The sequence below is a fragment of the Lipotes vexillifer genome, unplaced genomic scaffold (genome assembly GCF_000442215.2).
Source record: "Lipotes vexillifer unplaced genomic scaffold, Lipotes_vexillifer_v1.1 scaffold433, whole genome shotgun sequence".
Classification (NCBI taxonomy): domain Eukaryota; kingdom Metazoa; phylum Chordata; class Mammalia; order Artiodactyla; family Lipotidae; genus Lipotes; species Lipotes vexillifer.
The window spans coordinates 989534-1015148 of NW_006774285.1; the positions used below are offsets into that span (position 1 = coordinate 989534).

General features: G+C 39.2%; 2 protein-coding genes across 3 annotated transcripts in view; both read left to right on the top strand.

The window, feature by feature from the left end:
• The first annotated feature begins 5780 nt into the window (after positions 1–5780).
• Positions 5781–10276, top strand: SMG8 (SMG8 nonsense mediated mRNA decay factor). The gene is made up of 4 exons (XM_007449068.1): positions 5781–7572; positions 8133–8278; positions 8548–9420; positions 9832–10276. The coding sequence occupies exons 1-4, from the start codon at positions 5814–5816 to the stop codon at positions 10027–10029; spliced, it is 2976 nt and encodes a 991-aa protein (XP_007449130.1). The 5' UTR covers positions 5781–5813; the 3' UTR covers positions 10030–10276.
• An 8364-nt stretch (positions 10277–18640) lies between these two features.
• The window catches only part of GDPD1 (glycerophosphodiester phosphodiesterase domain containing 1), a 43886-nt gene continuing 36911 nt past the window's right edge, over positions 18641–25615 (top strand). For both annotated transcript variants that reach the window (XM_007449070.1, XM_007449069.1), the window contains exon 1: positions 18641–18782. In XM_007449070.1, the coding sequence (XP_007449132.1) occupies positions 18641–18782 (142 nt within the window). The remainder of the gene's footprint in view (positions 18783–25615) is intronic.

Genomic DNA, 25615 nt, shown 5'->3' on the forward strand with positions numbered 1-25615 from the left:
ACAGTGTTGTGGAAAGTCACCAAACTGGAAGGCAGACGTGGGGACAGTGTTCTTTTTTTCATGAGACCCACATTTATATTTACATTTATGGGTGCAAATTAAACAGATAATGGAAGTTAAGAAATATATCTGTTTCTGGGATTCCCTGGTGGCTCGGTGGTTAAGAATCCGCCTGCCAATATAAGGGTCACGGGTTCGAGCCCTGGTCCGGGAAGATCCCACGTGCCACGGAGCAACTAAGCCCATGTGCCACAACTACTGAGCCTGCGCTCTAGAGCCCGCGAGCCACAACTACTGAAGCCCGCGTGCCTAGAGTCCGTGCTCCGCAGCGAGAAGCCACGCAGTGCAATGAAGAGTAGCCCCCGCTCGCCACAACTAGAGAAAGCCTGTGCACAGCAACGAAGACCCAATGCAGACAAAAATAAATAAATGTATATATAAAAAAGAAATATATCTGTTCCTAATAATTTTTTTAAACCTGCTACTATGTTTATATTAAGTGAAATTAAAGGGAATAATCACTGAGAATAAAGCCAGTGAGTATTTGTAAATATTTTCTGGGACATTTATAATGTTTATAATATTAATAAACCACTGTGTACTGTATCAATTTATTTTAAATGATTTGATCATTCTTGTGAGATAAAGGTTCATTTAAAAAAAACTATAGAAATCCTATAGATAAACATTTGTAAAGCTGCTATTACCGTTGTACCAGTATTGAAGTGTGTTCTATCTTACATCTCTTACTAATTTTATGACAGGTTTTATACTGTACCCATTTGATAATCCTGTAACTGCTATGGCCTCATTAAATTGTTGCTGATCATATGCTTCCAGTGTTTATTTTGAGACTGAGCCTTTGGTCTTTCTCTTCTTTAACATTTTTTTACTAGAAATATTACACATACAGAAAAGTGCATAAAATATAAATATATAAATTAAATCATAAAACTCTCATGTAAACACCAAAGAAGGGACATTTAAGTGCCTAGAAATCCTGCCTGTGTCCCTCCCTTAATACCTTTCCTTAAGAAATAACTATGAAGGACTTCCCTGGTGGCGCAGTGGTTAAGAATCCACCCGCCAACTCAGGGCATACGGGTTCGAGCCCTGGCCTGGGAAGAGCCCACATGCTGTGGAGCAACTAAGCTTGTGTGCCACAACTACTGAGCTTGTGCTCTAGAGCCCGCGAGCCACAACTACTGAGCTCACACGCCTAGAGCCCACCGCAATGAGAAACCTGCGTACGGCAAGGTAGAGTAGCCCCGCTCGCTGCAACCACAGAAAGCCCGTAAGCAGCAATGAAGACCCAACGCGGCCAAAAATTAAATAATTTAAAAAAAAAAAAAAACAGTAACTACTGATCTGCTTGCTTTTTTTTTTTTGCTTTGCCCTCTAAGTATGCACCCCTAAATGCTATGGTTTATTTTGCTCGCTTTTGAACTCTATAAATAGAATCATACATTATATATTCTTTTGTTTTTGGCTTCTTTCAATCTACATTTAAAATTCAACCATATTATTGTGCAATGCTATAGATAATTTATTTTTGATGTATGAATATAGTTATTAATTGATTCTGTTGTCAATGGACATTAAGGTTGTTTCTAGTTTTTGGCTATCATGAGCTATGCATGCCATTTTGAACATTCTTGAACATGTACATTTATGCAAGTGTTACTTTAGTGTGTATATCTAGGAGTGGAACTGCTAGGTTATAAAGCGTGCATATTTTGTAGATACTGTCAAACTGGTTTTCCAAGTGGTTGTACCAATCAATCTATGGTCCCTTCAGCAAAGTATGAGAGTTGTTACTCTTGTTTTCTTCTAGAGATTCTTTTTTTTTTTTTTTTTTTTTTACATCTATTGGAGACACAGACCTACTAGAGAATGGACTTGAGGATACGGGGAGGGGGGAGGGGTAAGCTGGGACGAAGTGAGAGAGTAGCATTGACATATATACACTACCAAATGTAAAATAGATAGCTAGTGGGAAGCAGCTGCATAGAGAGTCTTTTCAATTTGGTGGGAAATCTATACAAATGGATGTGGTTAATATACACTATTTTTCCTGGATTTGTAAGTCAAAGAATTGTTAAAATTATAGTAGCAAAGTCACATACTAAACATAGCAAATAATCTACATGATGAGGATCACAATATAATTTATGTGGATAAACGTACAATTTCTTATCTTAGTTGGCTTTTAGAAGAGAGATAGAATCTGGACATATAGAAGTAGAGAAGCGAACAAGTAAAAACCAAATAGACAAACAAAATTTTAAAAAATACATTTGAAAGCCCACCTCTACTCCTTTCTAAATTCTTGTTAGTAAATAAGTGTTGATTGAGAAGAATTTATGGAAGCCCAACACAGCTTAATATTAAAAACACCATCACCAGGACTTAGGGCCCCTCCCTTCCTTTGAGAATTAAATGATAATTCTTCCCCCTAACCACTTTTCTTGCGATATAATTGACATATAACATTGTATTTGTTTAAGGTATACAACATAATGGTTTGATATATGTATCTATTGCAAACTGATTTCCACAATAAATTTAGTTAACATTGGTCACCTTATATAGTTATAATTTTTTTTCCTGTGGTGAGAACTTTTAAGATGTATCTCTTAGCAACTTTCAAATATACAATACTGGTAACTGTGTAGAGTCACCACGAAGTACATCACATCCCCAGAACTTATTTACCTTATAACTGGAAGTATGTACTTTTTGACCACCTTCATCCATTCCCCTCCTACCCATCATCCACCCCACTACCCCACCCACCTCCTCATCTGACAACCACCAATTTGTTCTCTGTTTCTGTTAGGTTTTTTTTTGTTTGTTTGTTTGTTTTTGTTTTAGATTCCACAGATAAGTGAGATCATGCATAAATGAGATAATTCTTGGTAAGGACTTATAAGCACAGAGCCATACACAGAGTAACTAATCTGTTTGATTTTTATTGTGATCATTTTTTGACATCCAAGTAAGAGCTCATTAAACACAAATTAATCTCATCTCTACTTTAAAGCCAGAGTATTTTTCTTAAAGTAATAAATCTTAACTATTTGAACTTCCAGCCAGCTAAATCAAACATTGAGTTAAGGCTTTCCACATTTCTTCAAGGAAGAATTTTTTTAATATTACAAATTGAAGAAAGTGTTCATTGTAGAAAAATTAGAAAATAGAGATATAAAAATAAGAGTATGTCCATCCAAAAACCTGCCTACAGATGTTTATAGGAGCTTTATTCATAATTTCCCAAACTTGGAAGCAATTAAGATGTCTTTCAGTAGGTGAATAGGTGAATAAACTGTGGTACATCCAGATAATGGAATATTATTCAGCACAAAAAAGAAATGAGCTAGCAAATCATAAAATACATGGAAGAAACAAATGCGTATTACTAAGTGAAGGGAGCCAATCTGAAAAGGCTATGCACTGTATGTATGATTCAAACTATATGACATTCTGGTAAAGACAAAACTGTGGAGACAGTAAAAGATCAGTGGTAGCCAGGAGTTTGGGGGAAGGGAGAAATGAATAGGTAGAATGCATAGGATTTTTAGCACAGTGAAACTATTCTATATGACACGTTAATGGTGGATACATATCCAAACCCAGAATGCACAATACCAAGAATAAACCCTAAGGTAAACTATGAATTTGGGAGTGATAATGATTTGTCAAAGTAGGTTCAGAGATTGTAACAAATGTACCACTCTGCAGCCCAGTGTTGATAGTAAAGGGAGCTATGACTGTGTAGGGGCAAAGGGTATATGGGAACTCTGTACTTTGTGCTCAATCTCGCTATGACCCTAAAACTGCTCTAAAAAAAATCCATTTTTTTAAAAAGCAGGGAAAAAAGGAGTAAAGAAAAAAAATTAAACAAATCCTAACACGTTTTAAACATTTTGGTATATATTCTTCTGAGTTTGATAATATTTTATTGTTGTTGTATTCCATAAACCTTTCAAAATCCCTGCCTTTTTTTTCCATTGATACGAGTCAAGAAAGAAATCTGTTCACCTTGCTCTGAAAGATGTTTTTAAAGTGGTGCTTCTCAAACTATAAAGTGTGTACAAATCATTAGGATTTATTGAAATTCATGTTCTGATTAGTAGGTCTGGGGTGGGGACTAAGGTTCTGCATTTCTAACAAGCTCCTTCTTTGGGCTGCAGACTACACCTTGTACAACAAGGTTCTGGAGCTTAAAGTGAAACAGTTTCCTACTTTTAGAAGAGTCATTTGACACTCTTTTTTGTGGAATTTTTTTATTTCTTGAACTGCAAACTAACTGCTTCCAAGATGCTCGACATTGCTAATTATTAGAGAAATGCAGACCAAAACTACAATGAGGTTATCACCTCTCACCGGTCAGAATGGCCATCATCAAAAAGTCTACAAATAATAAATGCTACAGAGGATGTGGGGAAAAGGAAACACTCCTACACTGTTGGTCGAAATGTAAATTGGTGCAGCCATTATGGAAAATAGTATGGAGGTTCCTTAAAAAAAAACTAAAAATAGAGTTACCATATGATCCAGCAATCCCACTCCTGGACACATACCCGGAAAAGATGAAAACTCTAATTTGAAAAGATACATGCACCCCAACTGCACTATTTACAATAGGCAGGACATGAAAGCAACCTAAGTGTTCATCAACAGATGAATGAATAAAGAAGATGAGGCATATATAATATCATATATATGTGACATATATATGACATACACACACACACACACATAATGGAATATTACTTGTCTATAAAAAAGAATAAAATATTGCCATTTGCAGCAACATGGATGGACCTAGAGATTATCATACTGAGTGAAGTAAGCCAGATAGAGAAAGACAAATATTATATCACTTATATGTGGAATCTAAAAAAAAAAAATACAAATGAACTTATTTACAAAACAGAAATAGACTCACAGACATAGAAAACAAACTTATGGTTACCAAAGGGGAAAAAGGAGGGGGGGTAAATTAGGACTATGGGATTAAGAGATACACAGCACTATATATAAGATAGATAAATAACAAGGATTTACTGTATAGCATAGAGAACTATACTCAATATCTTGTAATAACCTATTATGGAAAAGCATCAGAAAAAAATATGTATAACTGAATCACTTTGATGTACACCTGAACCTAACACAACATTGTAAATCAACTATACTTCAATAAAAATAAAATAAAATCACTACTGGTAGTGAAAAAAAAGTTGGAGGTGAGATGAGTGGGTGGGTGAGTAGTTGTTTGTCAGAAAGAAAATACGATGTAGAAAGGATTAAGAGGTTAAATGTGGTGAGGACAATAAACCTGTTGTATATGCTCTATAAATATTTGACAAGAATTAAATCTAGCATAGTGTGAATATAATTCCTTTTCAAAACCACTTACTTCTGCCTTTATCTTGCATGTAATTATTGTCATTTTAGATTGTCACAAACACAGCTCTCCTTTTCACTAAAATGATTTTGTAACTTTTAACATTCATTAAACGTTTTGTCTATCAAGAAGAACAAACAAACAAAAAACCCTAACTGCTTCTAAATGTCTTTCTGATATTTCAATTCCTACAGTCTCCGGTTAAGGAAAATCTTAAATCAGCTGTGCTGTAGGACTAGGTAAAACCTTGGTGGAAAACTATGACAGGAGAAGCGAGAGGCGGAACCTAAAGTGAGAGGAAAGCAGGAACTGAAGAAGCGGAGGAGGGATTTCAAACTTGGACGAGAGCCGGTTCTGTTTACCGGAGGGACCGGAAGAACGCTAGAGTAGTCTCAGCACCATGGCGGGTCCTGTCAGTTTGAGAGAGCTTCTAATGGGCGCTTCATCCTGGACAGGCTCTGAAAGTCCCGAGGGGTCCCCTACAGAGGGTGGTGGGAGCGCGGCTGGCGGACCGGAGCCTCCTTGGCGGGAGGATGAGATCTGCGTGGTGGGAATCTTCGGCAAGACGGCTCTGCGCCTGAATTCCGAGAAGTTTTCACTTGTGAACACGGTGTGCGACCGACAGGTTTTTCCCCTCTTTCGCCACCAAGATCCTGGAGACTCGGGGCCTGGAATCAGGACCGAGGCTGGGATCGTCGGGGAGGCTGGTGGAGCCGGGGTCCCTGGCTCCGGGTCCGGGGATCCAGATCGGGGCGGTGTAGCTGTCGCGGAAGGGAACCGAACTGAGCCAGGTTCCCAGGACTACAGCCTTCTGCAAGCCTATTACAACCAGGAAAGCAAAGTTCTGTATCTTCTTCTAACTTCCATCTGTGACAATTCCCAACTTCTCCGGGCTTGTCGGGCCCTTCAGAGCGGGGAAGCTGGAGGTGGCCTCCCTTTACCTCATGCGGAAGCGCACGAGTTCTGGAAGCATCAAGAGAAACTGCAGTGCCTCAGTCTCCTTTACCTTTTCTCCGTCTGTCACATCTTGCTTCTGGTCCATCCCACTTGTTCCTTTGACATCACTTATGATCGAGTATTCAGAGCCCTGGATGGACTGAGACAGAAAGTACTGCCCCTCCTCAAAACAGCCATTAAGGATTGTCCAGTTGGCAAAGACTGGAAGCTAAACTGCAGACCTTGCCCACCTAGACTCCTTTTCCTCTTTCAACTCAATGGAGCACTCAAGGTGGAACCCCCTCGGAACCAAGACCCAGCTCATCCAGAGAAGCCCAAGAAGCATTCTCCCAAAAGGAGACTGCAGCATGCCCTGGAAGACCAGATTTATAGAATCTTCCGGAAGAGTCGTGTCTTGACTAATCAGAGTATCAACTGCCTCTTTACCGTTCCCGCCAATCAGGCGTTTGTGTACATAGTTCCTGGAAGCCAGGAGGAGGACCCAGTAGGCATGTTGCTGGACCAACTTAGGAGTCATTGTACTGTGAAAGACCCTGAATCTTTGCTGGTCCCTGCACCCCTTTCTGGGTCCAGGCGATACCAGGTGATGAGGCAGCACAGCCGACAGCAGCTTTCTTTCCACACTGACACTAGCAGTTCCAGTTCTTCCGGGCAGCTAGTGGATTTCACTCTTCGGGAATTCCTATGGCAGCATGTGGAGCTAGTACTGAGCAAGAAAGGTTTTGATGACAGTGTGGGCAGGAACCCACAGCCTTCCCATTTTGAACTTCCTACTTATCAGAAGTGGATCTCAGCAGCTTCAAAACTGTATGAAGTAGCTATCGATGGGAAGGAGGAGGACCCGGGCTCTCCCACTGGGGAGCTAACGTCTAAGATTTTAAGCAGTATTAAAGTCTTGGAAGGGTTTTTGGATATTGACACAAAATTCTCAGAGAACCGGTGCCAAAAAGCTTTACCCATGGCCCATAGTGCCTACCAGTCAAATTTGCCTCATAATTACACAATGACTGTCCATAAGAATCAGCTTGCCCAGGCTCTTCGAGTGTACAGTCAACATGCTAGGGGTCCAGCCTTTCACAAATATGCCATGCAGTTACACGAGGACTGCTACAAGTTTTGGAGCAATGGCCATCAGCTCTGTGAGGAGAGGAGTTTAACTGATCAACATTGTGTACATAAATTTCACTCCTTACCTAAATCAGGTGGCCAAAATTTTCTCAGTATTTTGAAATCAAAACTTTGAGCTGTGTTTTTATTCTTGTTGTAAGAGAGTTTGTTCATTATGTATTGACATTTTAAAAAGAGGGCCCTGCAGAAATTTGGGTACATCAGATTTAAGTTTTTTCTCCTGCTGTAAAAAGTCAGCTATGACTACTAGTTATGTTCTTGTATTTAAAGAATGAACCCTAGGGGATTTGTAAATGAGAACTATTAAATAATACAAAGTTTCAGGAATTTCATATTAACATTTTTACCTTTTGTTTAACTGAAATGAATATAATGAAATGTATGGGCACTATGATGATGATAAAATTTACTTAGAGACCCTAAAAGTTTAGATTAAAAATATGTATTATGTCATGTATTTTCACTTGCTCCTTCTGTTAGGTGTGTTTAGTCAAGTTTTTGTGTTTTGGGTGGTTTTTTCCTTCTCATTTCCAAAGAACTGGTTGGAGAAATTTGGGGGTTAAGGTGCAATTGAATGCAAAATAAATTTGGGTCTGCATTGTGTGTAAAATTAATAGTGACTTATATTTTCCAGGAGAAAAACCAGAGCCTGATAGAAATCCTCCTGTGCTGTATCACAATAGCCGAGCTCGATCCACTGGTGCCTGTAACTGTGGAAGGAAACAGGCACCTCGAGATGATCCCTTTGATATCAAGGCAGCTAACTATGACTTTTATCAGGTAGACTCTACATTTCTTCCTCCTCTTCTCTCTCTCTCTCTCTTTTTTTTTTTTTGCTAACGACCATCTGAGTAAAAATATATTTTTTCAGAAGCAAAATATCTAGATAAGTAAATGTGACTTGCAGTGTGATATCTAACAAGGGAAATTTCTTTATATATACTTATTTGCTTACCCATTAAATGTTGATCTTGCTTTTTAATGTGAAGCATGTGTTGTTTTCAGTGAAAGGTTCACAGGATTAGTTTGTTTTTTTTCTTCCTCCATAGCTTCTGGAAGAAAAATGTTGTGGAAAATTGGATCACATCAATTTCCCAGTATTTGAACCAAGTACTCCAGATCCTGCTCCTGCCAAAAATGAATCATCTCCTGCCCCTCCAGATGCAGATGCTGATAAACTTAAAGAAAAAGAACCTCAAACCCAAGGAGACAGCACAAGCCTGAGTTTAGCTTTGAGCTTAGGCCAATCCACAGATAGTTTAGGTACCTATCCAGCTGACCCACAAGCAGGAGGAGATAATCCAGAAGTTCATGGTCAAGGAGAAGTAAAAACTGAGAAGAGACCAAACTTGGTTGATCGGCAGGCATCCACAGTTGAATATCTCCCGGGCATGTTACATTCAAATTGCCCCAAAGGTCTCCTACCCAAATTCTCCAGCTGGTCTTTGATTAAACTAGGCCCTGCTAAGTCTTATAACTTTCATACTGGTTTGGACCAACAGGGCTTCATTCCAGGAACAAACTATCTTATGCCTTGGGACATTGTCATCAGGACTAGGGCTGAAGATGAAGGAGACTTAGACACAAATTCTTGGCCTGCTCCAAATAAAGCTGTTCCTGGAAAGAGAAGTGCAGTTGTAATGGGAAGAGGAAGACGGCGAGATGACATAGCACGAGCATTTGTGGGCTTTGAATATGAAGACTCTCGAGGACGAAGATTTATGTGCTCAGGACCTGACAAAGTAATGAAAGTAATGGGAAGTGGGCCCAAGGAATCAGCTTTAAAAGCCCTGAATAGTGATATGCCCTTATATATTCTGTCATCATCTCAGGGTAGAGGGCTAAAACCACATTATGCTCAACTTATGAGGCTTTTTGTTGTGGTTCCTGATGCTCCTTTGCAGATAATACTAATGCCTCAGGTAAGAAATATAACCCTTTTTGTCCTCAGACAAACAAAAAATGCCGATGCTTGTTTTGATTATATGAAAAAAGTACAGGGTATCAAACTAATTAAACAGGTCTTAATTTTAAATACCTCTTATACCTAATATTCTTTTTCTTGAAAAATAGATTGTAGGTGTGTTAATCAGTTCACACCATCAATTCACATCATCTGGTTAGAGGTAGAACTTGAAGTTAAAAATCTGTAGAAAAGCAGGATAATATTTGAGATTGTTTAATGTAATATCAGATATGATTGGAGTTAAGAATGTACACGTTACCTGCTTAATCTTATGTGCTCTGTGAACTTATCCTTTGTTTAGGCACTTATCTTTCAGGTGTTTCTTATTGAAATATATTAAAGTAATCATACAACCTGTGTTTTTCAGGTTCAGCCAGGCCCACCACCATGTCCAGTATTCTACCCAGAAAAACAAGAAATCACTCTCCCACCTGATGGCCTCTGGGTTTTGAGATTTCCGTATGCCTACGTGACTGAGAGAGGACCTTGTTTCCCTACGAAGGAAAATGTGCAGTTGATGAGTTACAAGGTGCTCCGTGGGGTTCTTAAAGCAGTAACACAATAAGTATTTTCCAGCCAGTACAGTCCTAAACTAGAGCTGATTTTTGGTTTTGGTGTATATAGGGTGTTTTTTGGTGTGTGATACTGTGTTTTCTTGAACACAAAATGTGTTTTGGTTACAGGAGTTCAGTATTTGGGCAGTAATTGTTCCACTATTTCATGATATTGTTGATACTTATTGTAAATGGTGGGTACAGCTTCCTAATAAACATTGTTTATTCTAGAAAAGGACATGAAATACATGGTTGATACCTCTACTTTCTCTTTGTTTCTGTTTCACTGTCCATAATAAAACATATTTCTGTTATAACTGAATGTTGCATTATCATGTTGAGCCAAAGCTTTGTTATTGCTAAAATGTTTTAGCTGGGATTTTCCTTAAAATGCTGCTCCTGAAATTATCTTCAAATCAAGATGATCCAGGGCTTCCCTGGTGGCGCAGTGGTTAAGAATCCGCCTGCCAATGCAGGGGACACAGGTTTGAGCCCTGGTCTGGAAAGATCCCACGTGCCGCAGAGCAACTAAGCCCGTGCGCCACAACTACTGAGCCTGAGCTCTAGAGCTCGCAAGCCACAACTATTGAAACCCCCATGCCTAGAGCCTGTGCTCTGCAACAAGAGAAGCCACTGCAATGAGAAGCCCATGCACCGCAATGAAGAGTAGCCCCTGCTCACCGCAACTAGAGAAAGCCCGTACACAGCAACGAAGGCCCAACACAGCCAAAAAATAAATTTTAAGAAAAGAAAAGGGAGAGAGAGAGAGAGAGAGGCAGAAACCACAGTATCTTTAAAAACAAAAAAACAAAAAAACGAGATGATCCAGTAGGTTATCTGGTAATTGTATGAGGACTTAATTGCAAAAATATGTCCTACTCTTTGGCTCACCATGCTGGTACCTGAGTTACATTGTTTTGTTCTCACCATTTTATTCTTGGACTGATGAGATACCATATTTTAAATGAATGCTCTCTGAACTAAAACTTATTTATCCAGGATATTAGTACACACTTTATTCTTTGAAAATTGCTATACTATGAAACAATTTGCTAAGTGATACAAATTTTATCAATTCATACCGATGTTAACGTTCACCAGCATCAACATGGTGACACTGGTATATCACTAATTAGCTAAGTGTGCAAAATAAGTTAATATGCCAGAATTCTAATGTAACTGATTATATTTTCCTGGGCACATTGATTTTGAAATGCTGAGCAAATAGAATTGGAGATTTTAGTTGCAATATATATGAAATGTAGTATTTGTTTTATTTATTTATTTACTTATGGCTGCATTGGGTCTTCGTTGCTGCACGCAGGCTTTCTCTAGTTGCGGCGAGTGGGGGCTACTCTTCATTGTGGTATGCGGGGTTCTCATTGCGATGGCTTCTCCTGTTTGGAGCATGGGCTCTAGGCACGTGCGCTCAGTAGTTGTGGCGCACGGGCTTAGTTGCTCCATGGCATGTAGGATCTTCCTGGACCAGGGCTCGAACCTGTGTCCCCTGTATTGGCAGGTGGATTCTTATCCACTGTGCCACCAGGGAAGTCCCATGAAATGTAGTATTTGTTTAACACATCTTGCTACCAGCTTAAAACAGTTACTTACTTAGGTTTTGATTTTTAAATCTATATAGAGAAACACATAACTGGCAGCCAATTTAAAACTGTAATTTAATTAGGTGTATTTTTATGCCTATTTTACTGTAGTTTAATTAGGAAGAGAATCTGAGCCAATATGAAAATTAGTCTATATTCTTCTTTCATCTCAGTCTTATTTTTCATCCTTTTCCTTTATATCTTTCATTCCTTTTATATCAGTTTTAAAAATCACAATTACTTTTGTATTAAGCATAGTTGTTGGTAGTTGCATTTGGGAAATATAGCTAGATTGTTCTGTAGGACATATACTAATAGTTGTATTGTTTTTTAATAGCCTCTAAGGCTTGACTAACAGGTTGTGTAAGCTTGTAGGTCAGAGGAACTATAAGAAAGTAGTTTATGAAAACAAATAGATTTCAGAAGAGCAAACCTGTGTCTTTTTTTCTTTTTTTCCTTTTTGATATCATTCTACATGGAACAACTTTACATTACTGCTTAAATTAGTAAGTAATTTTCCTTGATTATATTTGGTTACAGAAGCCACCTTAATTTGAATTTCTATAGCATTTTTAAATACAAAACTTTTTTTTAGGTATTTACAGTGTTGTGTTAGTTCCTGGCATACAGCACAGTGATTCAGTTATACGTATATATATACATATTCTTTTTATTTTAATATACCCTTATAGCTTATTCATTTTGTGCATAATATTTTGTTCCATCTATTTGTTTGTTTGTTTATTTATTATTTGGCTGTGTTGGGCTGTGTTGCGGTGCGCGGGCTCTGGAGTGCATGGGCTCAGTAGTTGCGGTTCACAGGCTTAGTTGCCCAGCGACATGTGGGATCTTAGTTCCTGGACCAGGGTCAAATCCGTGAAATCCGCGTCGCCTGCATTGGAAGGCAGATTCTTAACCACTGGACCACCAGTAAAGTCCCTATATATGCATATTCTTTTTCACATTCTTTTCCATTATGGTTTATTACAGGATATTGAATATAGTTCCCGGTGCTATACAGTAGGACCTTGTTTATCTTTTTTTTTTAATTGGCCATGCCGTGCGGCTTGTGGGATCTTACTTAGTTCCCCAACTAGGGGTGGAACCTGGGCCCTCAGCAGTGAAAGCTCAGAGTCCTAACCACTGGACTGCCAAGGAAGTCCCTATCATCATATATATAACAGTTTGTATCTGCTAATACCAAATTCCTAATTTATTCCTCCCCCACCCCCTTTCCCCTTTGTTAGCCATAAGTTTGTTTTCTATGTCTGTGAGTCTGTTTCTGTTTTGTAAATAAGTTAATTTGTGTCATATGTTGGATTTTACATGTAAGATATCATATGGTATTTGTCTTTCTCTTTCTGACTTACTTCACTTAGTAAATACAAAATTTGTATGCTATTTGTACTTATAACTTGCTTAAGACACAATTGCAGCACTTCCTCATGCTTGTTTTTATCCATAAATAAGTTTACAGGGTGTCACATTAGAGAAATGGGGACTCTGCAAGTCTGTATTGCTTACTACCTTTCTCTTTAGTCCTACAAACCTTATTTCAGCAAACTTCAAACGTGATGGTTTTTTTAAAGAAATTATATTTCTTCTGTAGCAGCATTTGCATTGTCCTTTGTTTAGTAGATTTTTTTTTTGAAATATAAGCAAATGTTTCAAATTGATTCTCTTTTAAGAATCACTAGGGCAGAAGGGCATTCTTTGGCTTATTGGCAAGTCTTTTGATGTGTCCTTGAAGAGTTGTATAGAATTAAAAATTTTAGGAAGTAAATCATATTTTATTCAGGAGTGCCATTTAAAGGACTAGTATGATAAACCTTATAAAGTAAATTACATTAATCTAATTTTTTAAATGGTTTCATATGTTGGTTAACTTAAAATTAAGGCCCCCCCGCACTACTTAAACAGTGAGTTTTGTTTCTTAGTTTATTTATTTATTTATTTATTGGCGGTACGCGGGCCTCTCACTGTTGTGGCCTCTCCCGTTGCGGAGCAACAGGCTCCAGACGTGCAGGCTCAGCGGCCATGGCTCACGGGCACAGCCGCTCCGCCGCATTTGGGATCTTCCCGGACCGGGGCACGAACCTGTGTCCCCTTCATCGGCAGGCGGATTCTCAACCACTGCGCCACCAGGGAAGCCCTGTTTCTTAGTTTAAATTAAAAATTAAAAAAGACTTTAAAGGAACAGGAAAAAAATTAGAAAAATGGAACTAGAGAAACCTGATTTATAAAAATAACAATAGCTACTGTGTACTGAATGGCACACAATAATAATAGCTATTTCTTGAATATCCTCTTGTTAGGTAATTTAGTAAGCATTTTGCATACATTGCCTCTAATCCTCAAAGCACTGCAAGATAGATATCATCCATGTTATCAGGAAATTAAAGCTTGAAGTGATTAAATAATTTGTCCCAGGTCACATAGCTAGGAAGTAACAAAGTCAGAATTTAAATTGAGGACTCTGATTTCAAAGCTGTACTCTTCCTATGTTCTGCCTTCTTAGAAAATATAAAAATAAAACCTGCGTGTCAGTTTCTCCAACTGAATATTTTGATTCTGGTCTTAAGACTTGTGAATAGGTGAGTTTTGGGGGTTTTTTTTAAGATTTATTATTTATTTACTTAATTTATTTTTTTTTTTGGCTGTGTTGGATCTTAGTTGTGGCATGCGGGATCTTCGTTGAGGCATGTGGGATCTTTTGTTGTGGCATGTGGGTTTTTTCTCTCTCTGTAGTTGTGGTGCGTGCGTTCCAGAGCCCATGGGCTCTGTAGTTTGCGGCACGTGGGCTCTAGTTGAGGCGCATGAACTCAGTAGTTGTGGCACGCGGGCTTAGTTGTCCCGCGTAGGATCTTAGTTCCCTGACCAGGGATCAAACCCACGTCCCCTGCATTGTAAGGTGGATTCTCTACCACTGGACCACCAGGGAAGTCCCCTGGGTGAGTTTTTAATGTCAGAAAAATGAGGTGTGGTAGACACTCTTAGAGGACTATATGACCACAGTTGCTTATTACTTCCTTTCTCCTACAAAGTTACATGTACTTGAGGATCAAGTGGCTTATTTATTTATTTGGCTGCCAGGTCTTAGTTGCGGCATGTGGGATCTTTGTTGAGGCATGCAAACTCTTAGTTGCTGTATGTGGGATCTAGTTCCCTGACCAGGGATCGAACCCAGGCCCCCTGCATTGGGAGCATGGAGTCTTAGCCACTCGACCACCAGGGAAGTCTCGAGTATTGAGTGACTTTTATCCTTTATATTATCCTGGCTATTTTCTCAATATAAAAGCAAGACTCCTTAGTTTACAGTCCCATGTAAAACAATTTTTGGTTTTGAACATACCTTTGTTGTTTTTGTAAAACGAATATGTAGTCATTGTATCTGTTATTGTTTCATAGGTTTTTTTTAAACAAAGATAAGAATAAGTTACCTGAAGTTCCACTGCTTTGCTAAATGCTCTCTGCTAACCAGTGGCAACATTTTAGTGAATATCCTTCTAAACATCTCATGCAGGCAGTCACATGTGGATATGTATTCAATTTTACATAACTGCAATCATAGAATACATCTTGTTCTGTAATCTACTTTTTTTCACTCTACAGTATATGGTAGACATTTTTCCTGTCAATAAATGAATGTATTATTAATAGCTGCATTGTTTTCCCTTATCATGATTTATATAATCTGTCCTTTATTATTTGATATTTAGGTCCTTTTTAATTTAGGGCTTCTATGAACGATGGAATACCAGGGTGCATACATCTTTTATTAATACTTGTGAAATTTTCTTTGCAGAATAAACTGTTAGGCCTGAGATTGATGGGTCAAGGGATATACACATTTTACGTTTTGATATATTTTGCTAAATTGCCTTGAAGAAAGTTGAACCATGCTCTAACCTATTATCAGATTCCCACTGTTAGAGTTGAGAATCCTAATGGCAGTCTGCCAGTCTGTCTGCACACTAGCTGTTTATTGCAGCAGTTTTCTTATTTAGAATAGTATCACACTTTAACTTATGGGTTCCTTTAGAACTCTTGGGTAAATGCCTTCTGGTCCCAATGATCTATGTTCCTAGTCAATTGCATCTGCTATCTAGAACCCTAATAATTTGGGCAATACAGTTGTAGATGGGATTGAAATGACAAGTTAAGGAAACATTTGACTAGCATGAGTGTTCTTTTCACTATACTGCATCCTGGATCTGCTACCTCTGATACACTTCCAAGGACACTTTTTAAGTGGGAATTTCCTTAATGCTATCTTCTATGAAGAGCAAGATTATTTTTCAAATCTTTTATTTTTTGTAAGATCAGTACTATCTTCTCCAACCCCTTGAACTGAGTTAAGATTGATGACCTTGTTATTATCAGCCACTAGCTGTATAGTCTTGGGCAAACTACTTAACCTCTCCAGATATCAGTTTTCTCTTCTCAATGAAACAGGCCAGTGATTTCTTTTTTTTTTTTTTTTTTTTTTCGCGGTACACGGGCCTCTCACTCTCGTGGCTTCCCCCGTTGCGGAGCACAGGCTACGGATGCGCAGGCTCAGCGGCCATGGCTCACGGGCCCAGCCGCTCCGCGGCATGTGGGGTCTTCCTGGACCGGGGCACGAACCCGTGTCCCCTGCATCGGCAGGCGGACTCTCAACCACTGCACCACCAGGGAAGCCCGATTTTTTTTTTTTTTTCCTTATTTTTAACATTTTTGGGGCCATGCTGCACAGCATGCAGGATCTTAGTTTCCTGACCAGGGATGGAACCCATGCCCCCTGCAGTGGAAGCCCAGAGTCTTAACCCCTGGACTATCAGGGAAGTCCCAGGCCAGTGATTTCTGATACTCTTTCTTTTTCAACATTTTCCCCCTATGATAATTGATTGCCTGTGCTAATTGCCTTTCTTGGCTTAAATAATGTCTTATTAACTTTGGAGCCTCATAAATTTCCCATAAAATATGGCCTTCATCTTGGAAGATACCTCTTGTCATATAAGTGCAATTTTTTAAAAAGATGCTTTTCTACTATTATACTTCACCTGTTCTTTCATTGGTGTTAATTTTCTTGGGCCTGCACTAAGGCATGTGTGCTCCTGCTTGGTTACTTATTTTGAATAATTCTGTATACTTTCCCCAACTTTGTTGCCGAATCCTAACCACTAGGCCACCAGGGAATTCCCTAGGATACTTTCAGTGCTTTCATTTTACTTCCTTAGATCCTCAAAATACTGCTCTGAAGTTAGATATTATTATCCCCCATTTTACAGATGTGAAACTGAGGCTTAAGCTAAGTGATATGCCCAGAGTCACTCAGTTTATAAATGGCATAGCTATATCTATGGGTTCTAGGGACTTCCCTGACAGCCCAGTGGTTAAGACTCCGTGCTTCCAGTGCGGGAGGTGTGGGTTCCATCCCTGTATGGGGAACAAAGATCCCACATGCTGTGCAGTGTGGCCAAAAAGTAAATAAAGAAATAAATCTATGGGTTCTACATTTAGAGCTCTGTCTGCTATGCCACTGGTGCCTCTATAGTTGAAGGTTAAATATTCTTAGTTACATTTTTTTTCCTGGTAATATTTATCATATACATATGTCTATACTAATCATAAAGTAGTCATCAAGTTTAAAGTTGCTGTCAAGAGAGATTTTGGAAAAGGGAAACAACCATGAGCACAGCTACTCTATAGGATATAATTTGACAGCCCTAAACAGATACTTTCCTTAATTCCTAACCAGGCAGTATTTTTCAACTTGTGAGTTCCCTTTAAATGTTTTTAATTTTAAGTTTGGTTGTATGTGGAAATTTTTATACTTAGTTCTCTTCTACAAAGGCTTTATCATATCTTTGCGTATATTGGTGTTAGACCAAGAAATAAGACTACTGTGATGGTAAACGGATGCAAAAGTCTTTCTCTGCAGCTTTTTAAAATCTAATGAAGGCCCTTGTTTTCAAGAATCCTCTAAATTTTATTTACTCTTCTTAAAGGAAGCTAGAATCTTTGGGAAGTCATTATTAACAGAATGTGTGAGTTGGAAGTTATCATTTAGTAAAAAAATTCCTCATTTTACAGATAAGAAAACAGAAGAAAGAAATTTGCTTAAGGCCGAGTCAAGAATCACATGATTTTAAATAATCACTCTGCATTCTACTTCTGTGAGAGACCTGTTCTTCTGGCCAAAATTTCTCCCTCAGCCCTGGGTTAATTCTTTTGCACTTAAATGTGGCTCTTAGAATTAGTAGTTTGTGTGGGATGAAAGGAAATTTAGTTTCCATTCTTCCCAAGACTTTTAAGTTATAACCTGTAACCTTGTCAACGTTTCCTCATTTTAAACGGACTTGTAAGTCAACAAACATTTGTCTGCCTATCGCGTACAAGGCATGAGGTTTGCATTTTAACAGTAAAATGCGAGAGAGGAGCCATCCCTCAAATACTTGACTGATAAAACTAGTACCTTTTATGGTATGTGTGACAAAAGGGAAAATTCTCTCTTGGCTGGACAAATGGGTGTGTTTATTATTTGTTTTCAGTAAGCTTTAACTCCTCCATCGGTAAGAGTTCTTTGCATTTCTTCGACTAGGGCTAAAGACGCGCCCTGGAATCATCCCTTTTTGATGTGAACTTTCTCATTATGTCAGGCCTTCCTGAAGGCTATCCTTGAATAGCCTTTTCTGTCCGAGTGATGGCGAAGGCACTGGCGGGTTTCCAAGCATTCGCCTCAATTTGCGCTGCGAGTCGGACCACAAAGCTAGGTGACAAAAGCCGGCTCCGGGACCTTCGCCGGCTCCTACCCTGCAGCCTGAGCGCGCCTGCGTGTCGGAGCCCCTTTGTTGCTTGGCTGCCAGAGTCCGGCTGCGCCTGCGTGTTGGGCCGGCGCCGGCAAGTGCGCTGCACCGCTGGCACCGGCTGGGGGCGAGCAGACCTCCCCAGCAGCTGCCGCCGCCGCTGCAGCCGTTGCGACCGTCTCAGCGGAGTTCAGAGGGCCAGGCGGTGGGAGATTTCCCACAGGGTGGCTGAGATGTCGTCCACCGCGGCTTTTTACCTTCTCTCCACCCTGGGAGGGTACTTGGTGACTTCCTTCTTGTTGCTCAAGTACCCGACCTTGCTGCACCAGAGAAAGAAGCAACGATTCCTCAGTAAACACATCTCTCACCGCGGAGGTGAGAGGGGTCCCCAGAACCAGGTGGCGGAGGTGGGGGAGGCCCCCGCCTTGCCCCACCACGACTAGAGCTGAGGGTCCTCCGCAAAAGGCAGGCGGGTGGAAATACGTGAGAGTTTGAGGAAGGATGGGCGTGTGTGGATAGAGGGCTCCCCCGGAGGTGAAGGCAGTGTGGAGGGGAGGTCGCCTGAAGGAAGAAAAGGGGTCTTGAGACAGAGCCAAGGTGGGGACCTCTCGAGTGCAGTGATGTCAGGGGTTCTCAGAAGGAGGAAGGACCAGGGTGAGAATGAAGGGTAGATGGAGGTTTCTCGGAGGAGGGAAGGATGATCGCAAGGTACCTTCCTAGCAGTGAGGCACAAGTGGGGAGCGCCGGGCCGAGCCGGGGGTACCCCGCAGTGGGGAGCCGGGAACAGACTTGTTCCGAGACAGCCAGTGGCTGAGCTTGTGGGAAGATGGGGCGAACTGCTTCCAGGGCTGAGGAACTGCGTGAACCTGGAGCGTGGTGCAGCCTGGGCATCTGCAGTCCCTGGGGGCCGGTCCCAATTCACCCCTCCATCCCCCCATGCTAAGCATGATAATTGGGAAGAGGGGGAAACCGAGTCCCTGAGCCGGGGACACGTCCCAAGGTCACAGTTATAGCTTGGGCTGGACTGGGACAGAAACTGGAGCGTCCTGGTTCCCAAGGCTGCAAACCTCGCACCTTTTTTTTTCTTCCAACCCCACCTTGCACCCCAGCAGTGACCGGTGGATTTCCAAAGACAAAAAGATGATTTAGTTAATGACAGGACTGTATTGTTTGACGAAAACAAAGAAGTTTCTTTTGGAACAGTGTCTTGCCAAAAGGAACGTAGATGAACCCTCTCATTTCCCAGACAGCAGGCCAAATCTTTGCCTCTTCATTATTGTGCAATAATGTCTTTATTTCATTTCACGCATGATGTATAAAATGTTGTGAGATTGGATTATTTCAATCAATTTTAGCTTGTTCTTTAGAGATGAATGTTAAACTAGGTTAAAATTGCTTGGAATTTACAGTCTAATACTTGAAATGGTAAAATTCTAGTTTACAGTCTAAAATTTGATTTAGTACCATGACTCCTTTGCTAATAAGAATTGGCCAGGAATAAGGGGTTTTTTTGTTTGTTCTTTTGGGTTTTTTTTAATTTAATGAATTTATTTATTGGCTGCATTGGGTCTTTGTTGCCACCCGTGGGCTTTCTCTAGTTGCGGCAAGCGGGGAGCTACGCTTCATCGCGGTGCGCAGGCTTCTCATTGCGGTGGCTTCTGTTGTTGCGGACCACGGGCTCTAGGTGCGCGGGCTTCAGTAGTTGTGGCACGTGGGCTCAGTAGTTGTGGCACACGAGCTCTAGAGTGCAGGCTTAGTAGTTGTGGCACACAGGCTTAGTTGCTCCGCAGCATGTGGGATCTTTCCGGACCAGGGCTCGAACCCGTGTCCCCTTCATTGGCAGATGGATTCTTAACCACTGCGCCACCAGGGAAGTCCTAGGAATAAGTTTTTAAATATCACAGAAGTACATTAGCATGCTTCTGTAAAATCTATATAATCAGTTACACATAGTACTAAAGAGTGACTTCAATGGTTATGCTAGTCTCCTACTCATGAAAAGTGTGAAAGGTTTTAAGGGATCTATCACCAGCTAAATGCCAAGTTATTTCTTATTAGGTTTACCTGTATTTTAATAGATACAAAGTTAAATTGTAGGATGACATATGACTACTAACGTGCCTTCAACCACTACAGCCAAGAAAACAACTTTTAGTGTTTGAGTTGTTGCCATAGAAGTATTTTCGATGGTAGTAGTCCTACTCTGGAGATAGTACCTTCTGCAGTTGTGTTTACTGATTTAAAAAAAAGAAAAGTGTGCTTACTAAAAACCCAAAACAAAACTAGATCCTCTAAAAAGCTATCTAAATGGTCGTTATGGGTGATCTAGATTTTATTTTAGAAGAAATAATCTTAACTCTGTAGACTTGAAATACATTTACAGTCCTAAATCACTGTAGTAAATTCCTGTGTGTTAGTGCTTAATATGCTTTTGTTGAGTATGTATGCCAAATAATACAGTAGAATCGGTGATAGAGGATATATTTACTAAAAAACACTTTGTAACTCAAGATACTAAATTTCTGGAAAATAATAGACTAGGAAGCAGTCAGCTTCTGCTTGCTTTTTATTTTTGTCTTGGACACTGATAACAGCAATCAGTGTTATCTGTGCAAACTTTTCCATGTATGTCACTAACATTTGGGCTAATTCTCTATTGCCCTAACTGCAAATACCTGATATTTCATGAAAACCAGATGTATGATCATTCCAAGATTGAAACATTGATCATTATATATGCATAAAGTATATACATCTGAATTGCTTTAACTTAAAACTCTTAATGTGTACTATATTATGTCTGCTATGAAAGCACTATCACCTGAGTCAGATTCTGGACCTATCACTTGTTAACCTTGGGAATAAGCCTTGGTTATTATAGAGGCAATATAACCTTGCTTCTCTTTGGGTTGTTAATGAGGATTAGGTGTACAGAAAGCACTTTGAACACCGTAAAATTGTTTAGAAATATAAGCATGGATACAGGGCGTCACATTTGTATTTTGCAATAGGACTTTGAGTTGAGTGAGAAAAAATGAGATCACCCTATACTTAATGTTTTAGTTTTAATGAACACTTTTGCCTTTTACTGATTGATTGCCCTTGAAAGTAGAAAATACTCTAATGTTTTAAAAATTAAGTGGTGTAGGCCTGCTTTGTTCTTACCTCATTAAAGCTTACATTGTATTACATTATATTGTAATAGGATATCTGCTTCCCTTATTAGACTATGAGTTCCTCAAGGGCATATTTTAGATTTTATTAATGCTTGGGTCTCTAGCCTCTAGTACAGATCCTAACATACACTTAAAATAATAGCTTGCTGTCTGCTAATTATCTATTGTGTGCTAGATACTTTCCATGTCTTTCCTTATCTATTTGACCAAAGAACACTTTTTGTAACTACAGTGTATTGATGAAATACCAGTAGGACCAAAGATGTACCCTTTGGGTTAAATCGAGAGCAAGTCTTACTCTCAAAGGCTATTTTTATAATTTCTCTATGAAATTATGAATTTTATTAATATTTTTACAATTGCATAACTCATATTCATTGTAGAAAACTTGGGAAATATAGAAATTAAAAAAGAAAAAATAGTTCCTAAAACTCACCATCCAGACATAATCTCTGTTAACATTTTGAAGTATGTCTTTTTAAAAAAATATTTATTTTATTTATTTATTTGGCTGTCAGGTCTTAGCTGCCGTACGTGGGATCTTCGTTGCCGTGTGTGGGATCTTTTAGATGTGGCATGCGAACTCTTAGTTGTAGCATGGGGGATCTAGTTCCCTGACCAGGGATTGAACCCGGGCGCACTGCACTGGGAGTGTGGAGTCTTAGCTACTGGACCACTAGGGCAGTCCCCTGAAGTGTATCCTTTAAGTACGTATTTTACTACATTTGGAATCATACCATGTATACACATATTTCAAATGCCCACTGAGTTAATTAGAGTTAGGATAGCAGGGAAATAACTTTTTCATACTCCCTAAGCTATCTCTATGGGCCAGTTGAATTAAGCAACAGGCTTTAAAAAAAGAGATTCATTTATTAGGGTTCGGTGGCCAAAGAATTAAAAAAAAAAATCATCAACTGATAAAATCCTCACCTTACCTTTTAATCTTCCACCCTTGGTTGCAAGGCAAAGTATTGCCACAACTGGGCATTTTGCCAGATTGGTTTCAGAGGTGATAAGTTTGAGGGTAAATATTGCTCATGGACACTGGCTGCTTCTCAGTCCTAAACTTTGTTTGCTCAAGGAGGAAATTGAGGCATCAGTTTGAGTCTCAGAGTGTCACTGGAAGTATTTTGGTTTTGGTTTTGTATGAGTGTGTAAAGGGAGGGTAAAAGCAGGTGTTATCTATATTTCCCTGTATTTAAAAAAAAATTATACATATTACAAACTTAGAAAAATTAAATATCGTTATAGAAAAAATTGAAAGTATGACAAGATAGCAAAATCCACTTATTGAAAAGAGCACACATATGGTGGTTAGTTGGTAAATGCTGCGGCTGTATCAATGTACACTTTGAATATCATCCTTCTATGCTATTGATGTGTTTAATTTTTTTCTTATATCTGCAAATATATATTTCACTAATATTTTCCCCTTGAAATATAGAAACAATTCCGCAGTGTTCCAGGGATTGCATATTGAGAAATGCTCTTCTGTATATACCATCTCTAGTCCCTACAAGCGCTTCATGCTCTTATAGAAATATATATAGTTTCCAATGTGCACTATAAATGTTGAATGAACAAGTGAATTTAGAAGTGGAGAAGGAACTTACTTTGTTGCTTGATTTACTGAATAACAATGCCATTTTAAGTTGATATAAGGTTATGTCTTCAAACATTAAAATATGTTTTATTTGCACTAAGCTGTCTTTTCCAATATCAGAAAAATTTTAATTTTGAAGTTGTTCTTTTGTGGCTGGTGCACATTGTCATATTTGTCATTGGTTTGATAAACATCACACGCACACACACACACACACACACACACATAGCATGTATACAAAAGATGTTAATGATAGTGGTCGTTGGAGGATAACTGTAAAACAAGTGTACAATGTTTGTTGAATGTTTATTGGTATATAAAACATTTGGGAGGTAAAAAGGAAACTGACCAGACATTTCTTTCCTTTACAGCATTTAAATCTAATTAAAGATAACAAAAGAGAATGTTTCCTTTACTTTTCCTATCCTAACAGAAATTAACCAGTCACAAAGTAATTATGAGGTACTATATAAGAGAGGAAAGTTAACATAGAATGAAAAATTGGGAAATATAGCTTTATATAGTCTTAGGAAGTGAAGCTTTCTCAAAGAAGTGAAAAATGAGAACTGGCGGAGAGGGAGGCGGGGGGGACATAAGCAGAGAAATTATGAACAAATTATAGTAGGACAGCATGTAAAATCTATGATGCTCATTCTCATCCACATTTCATAATTAATTTCATAGCTAATTAACAAACTTTTGTTTACATGTTGAATGGTTATTTGCAAAGCCAGGCATTAAGCTGCTTATTGAGGAAAAAGAAAAATTAACGGCAGGTGTGCTCTATGAATGATATGATGATAATTGAAAAGAGAAGGAATTCAAACCATTTCGTGAGAGAAGAGCTATCACCAAATAATTCTTTGGAGAGGAATGGCATACTTTTAAATTAGTTTACTTTTAAATTAGTCCCTTAGTTACTCTCGGGGCTTTCACCATATGAATCTTAACAAGTAATTTGTGGGTATTATCATTGTGGGATTTATCTTCAAGCTTTACAAACAAGTATAAAAATATGGAAATAAGGACCAATATGAGTAACTTATCTGTAAAACTGAAATAAGGAGAAATATGAATGGCAGCATAGAAACTGCAGCATAGTTAGTGGTAAAAAGGGTGGGATCTGAAGTCATACTGCTTATGCTCGAAATTCAGTTCCCCTTGTTGGCTATGTGATCTTACCCAATTTTATTTCCGGAGATGCCAGAAATCTTGCCATGGTTGTGGGCATTTTAATGAAATAATATATAGAGTGCTAAGCACAGTATCTAGCTCCTATTAATTATTAATATCTTGACCACCTTTTCAATATTTTATTTTATTTAGTACTGGCTATTAATTTCATAAACTTATAAAGTAGATCAAAGATCTTAATAATGCTTGCATGCTTAAGCTCTTAGGTTTAAAATTAATATGGAAAGGAGACATAAAAGACAAACAGGTAGACTTTGAATGTAAATATTAGTAGTAAAAATATTAACTGTGGGGAAATTTATTTCAGATTTCTGAATCTCTATTTTATATTTTTCCTAACTCCTTTTCCTCAAAACAAAAAGAGCCAACTATAAGTATCTTTTGAACTTTTTATTATGGAACATTTTAATCATATACAAAAGTAGTAAGACTCTATCACTCAGATACAAACAATTATCAACTCAGGCCCAGTGTTGTTTCATCTGTATCCCTGCCCATTCTTCTCACCTGTATTATTTTGAAACAAATATATCGTTTCAAACTTAATAAATATTTGTTGAACACTGTTTTGTGGAATATTCTTACACATGTATATTACAAAGCCCTTGCTATTGAAATTTTGAGAAGGCTTACTTTCCCATCCCAACTTTGGAACCAACTTAGAAATAAAATGCATGCATCAGAAAGATAGAGGAATGGGACTTCCCTGGCAGTCCAGTGGTTAAGACTGTGCTTCCACTGCAAGGGACTCCGGGAACTAAGATCCCGCATGCTGCGCTGAGCAGAAATTTTGTTCCTTCTGAGGGTGGGCCACTCCAAATTAAGGGGACTATGAAGGGCTGAGTCACAGATGGACGGACAGCTCTTTCTCCTACGTCGCTTCTGCTCCCATGGGGAGGAGTATATGAGGGAATAAAGAAGGGTTAAAAGTGTTCCTTCCATTCTTTTCCCTCCTTGCGGACTAGAGTGGAATTTTCCTTCACTAGGTGGGAAGAGGTAGCTGGGGATAGATGTTCCTCTCAATACTTGCCTTCAAAAAGCCTTCTAGGGCTTCCCTGGTGGCGCAGTGGTTGAGAGTCCGCCTGCTGATGCAGGGGACACGGGTTCGTGCCCCGGTCCGGGAAGATCCCACATGCTGCGGAGCGGCTGGGCCCGTGAGCCATGGCCGCTGAGCCTGCGCGTCCGGAGCCTGTGCTCCGCAACGGGAGAGGCCACAACAGTGAGAGGCCCGC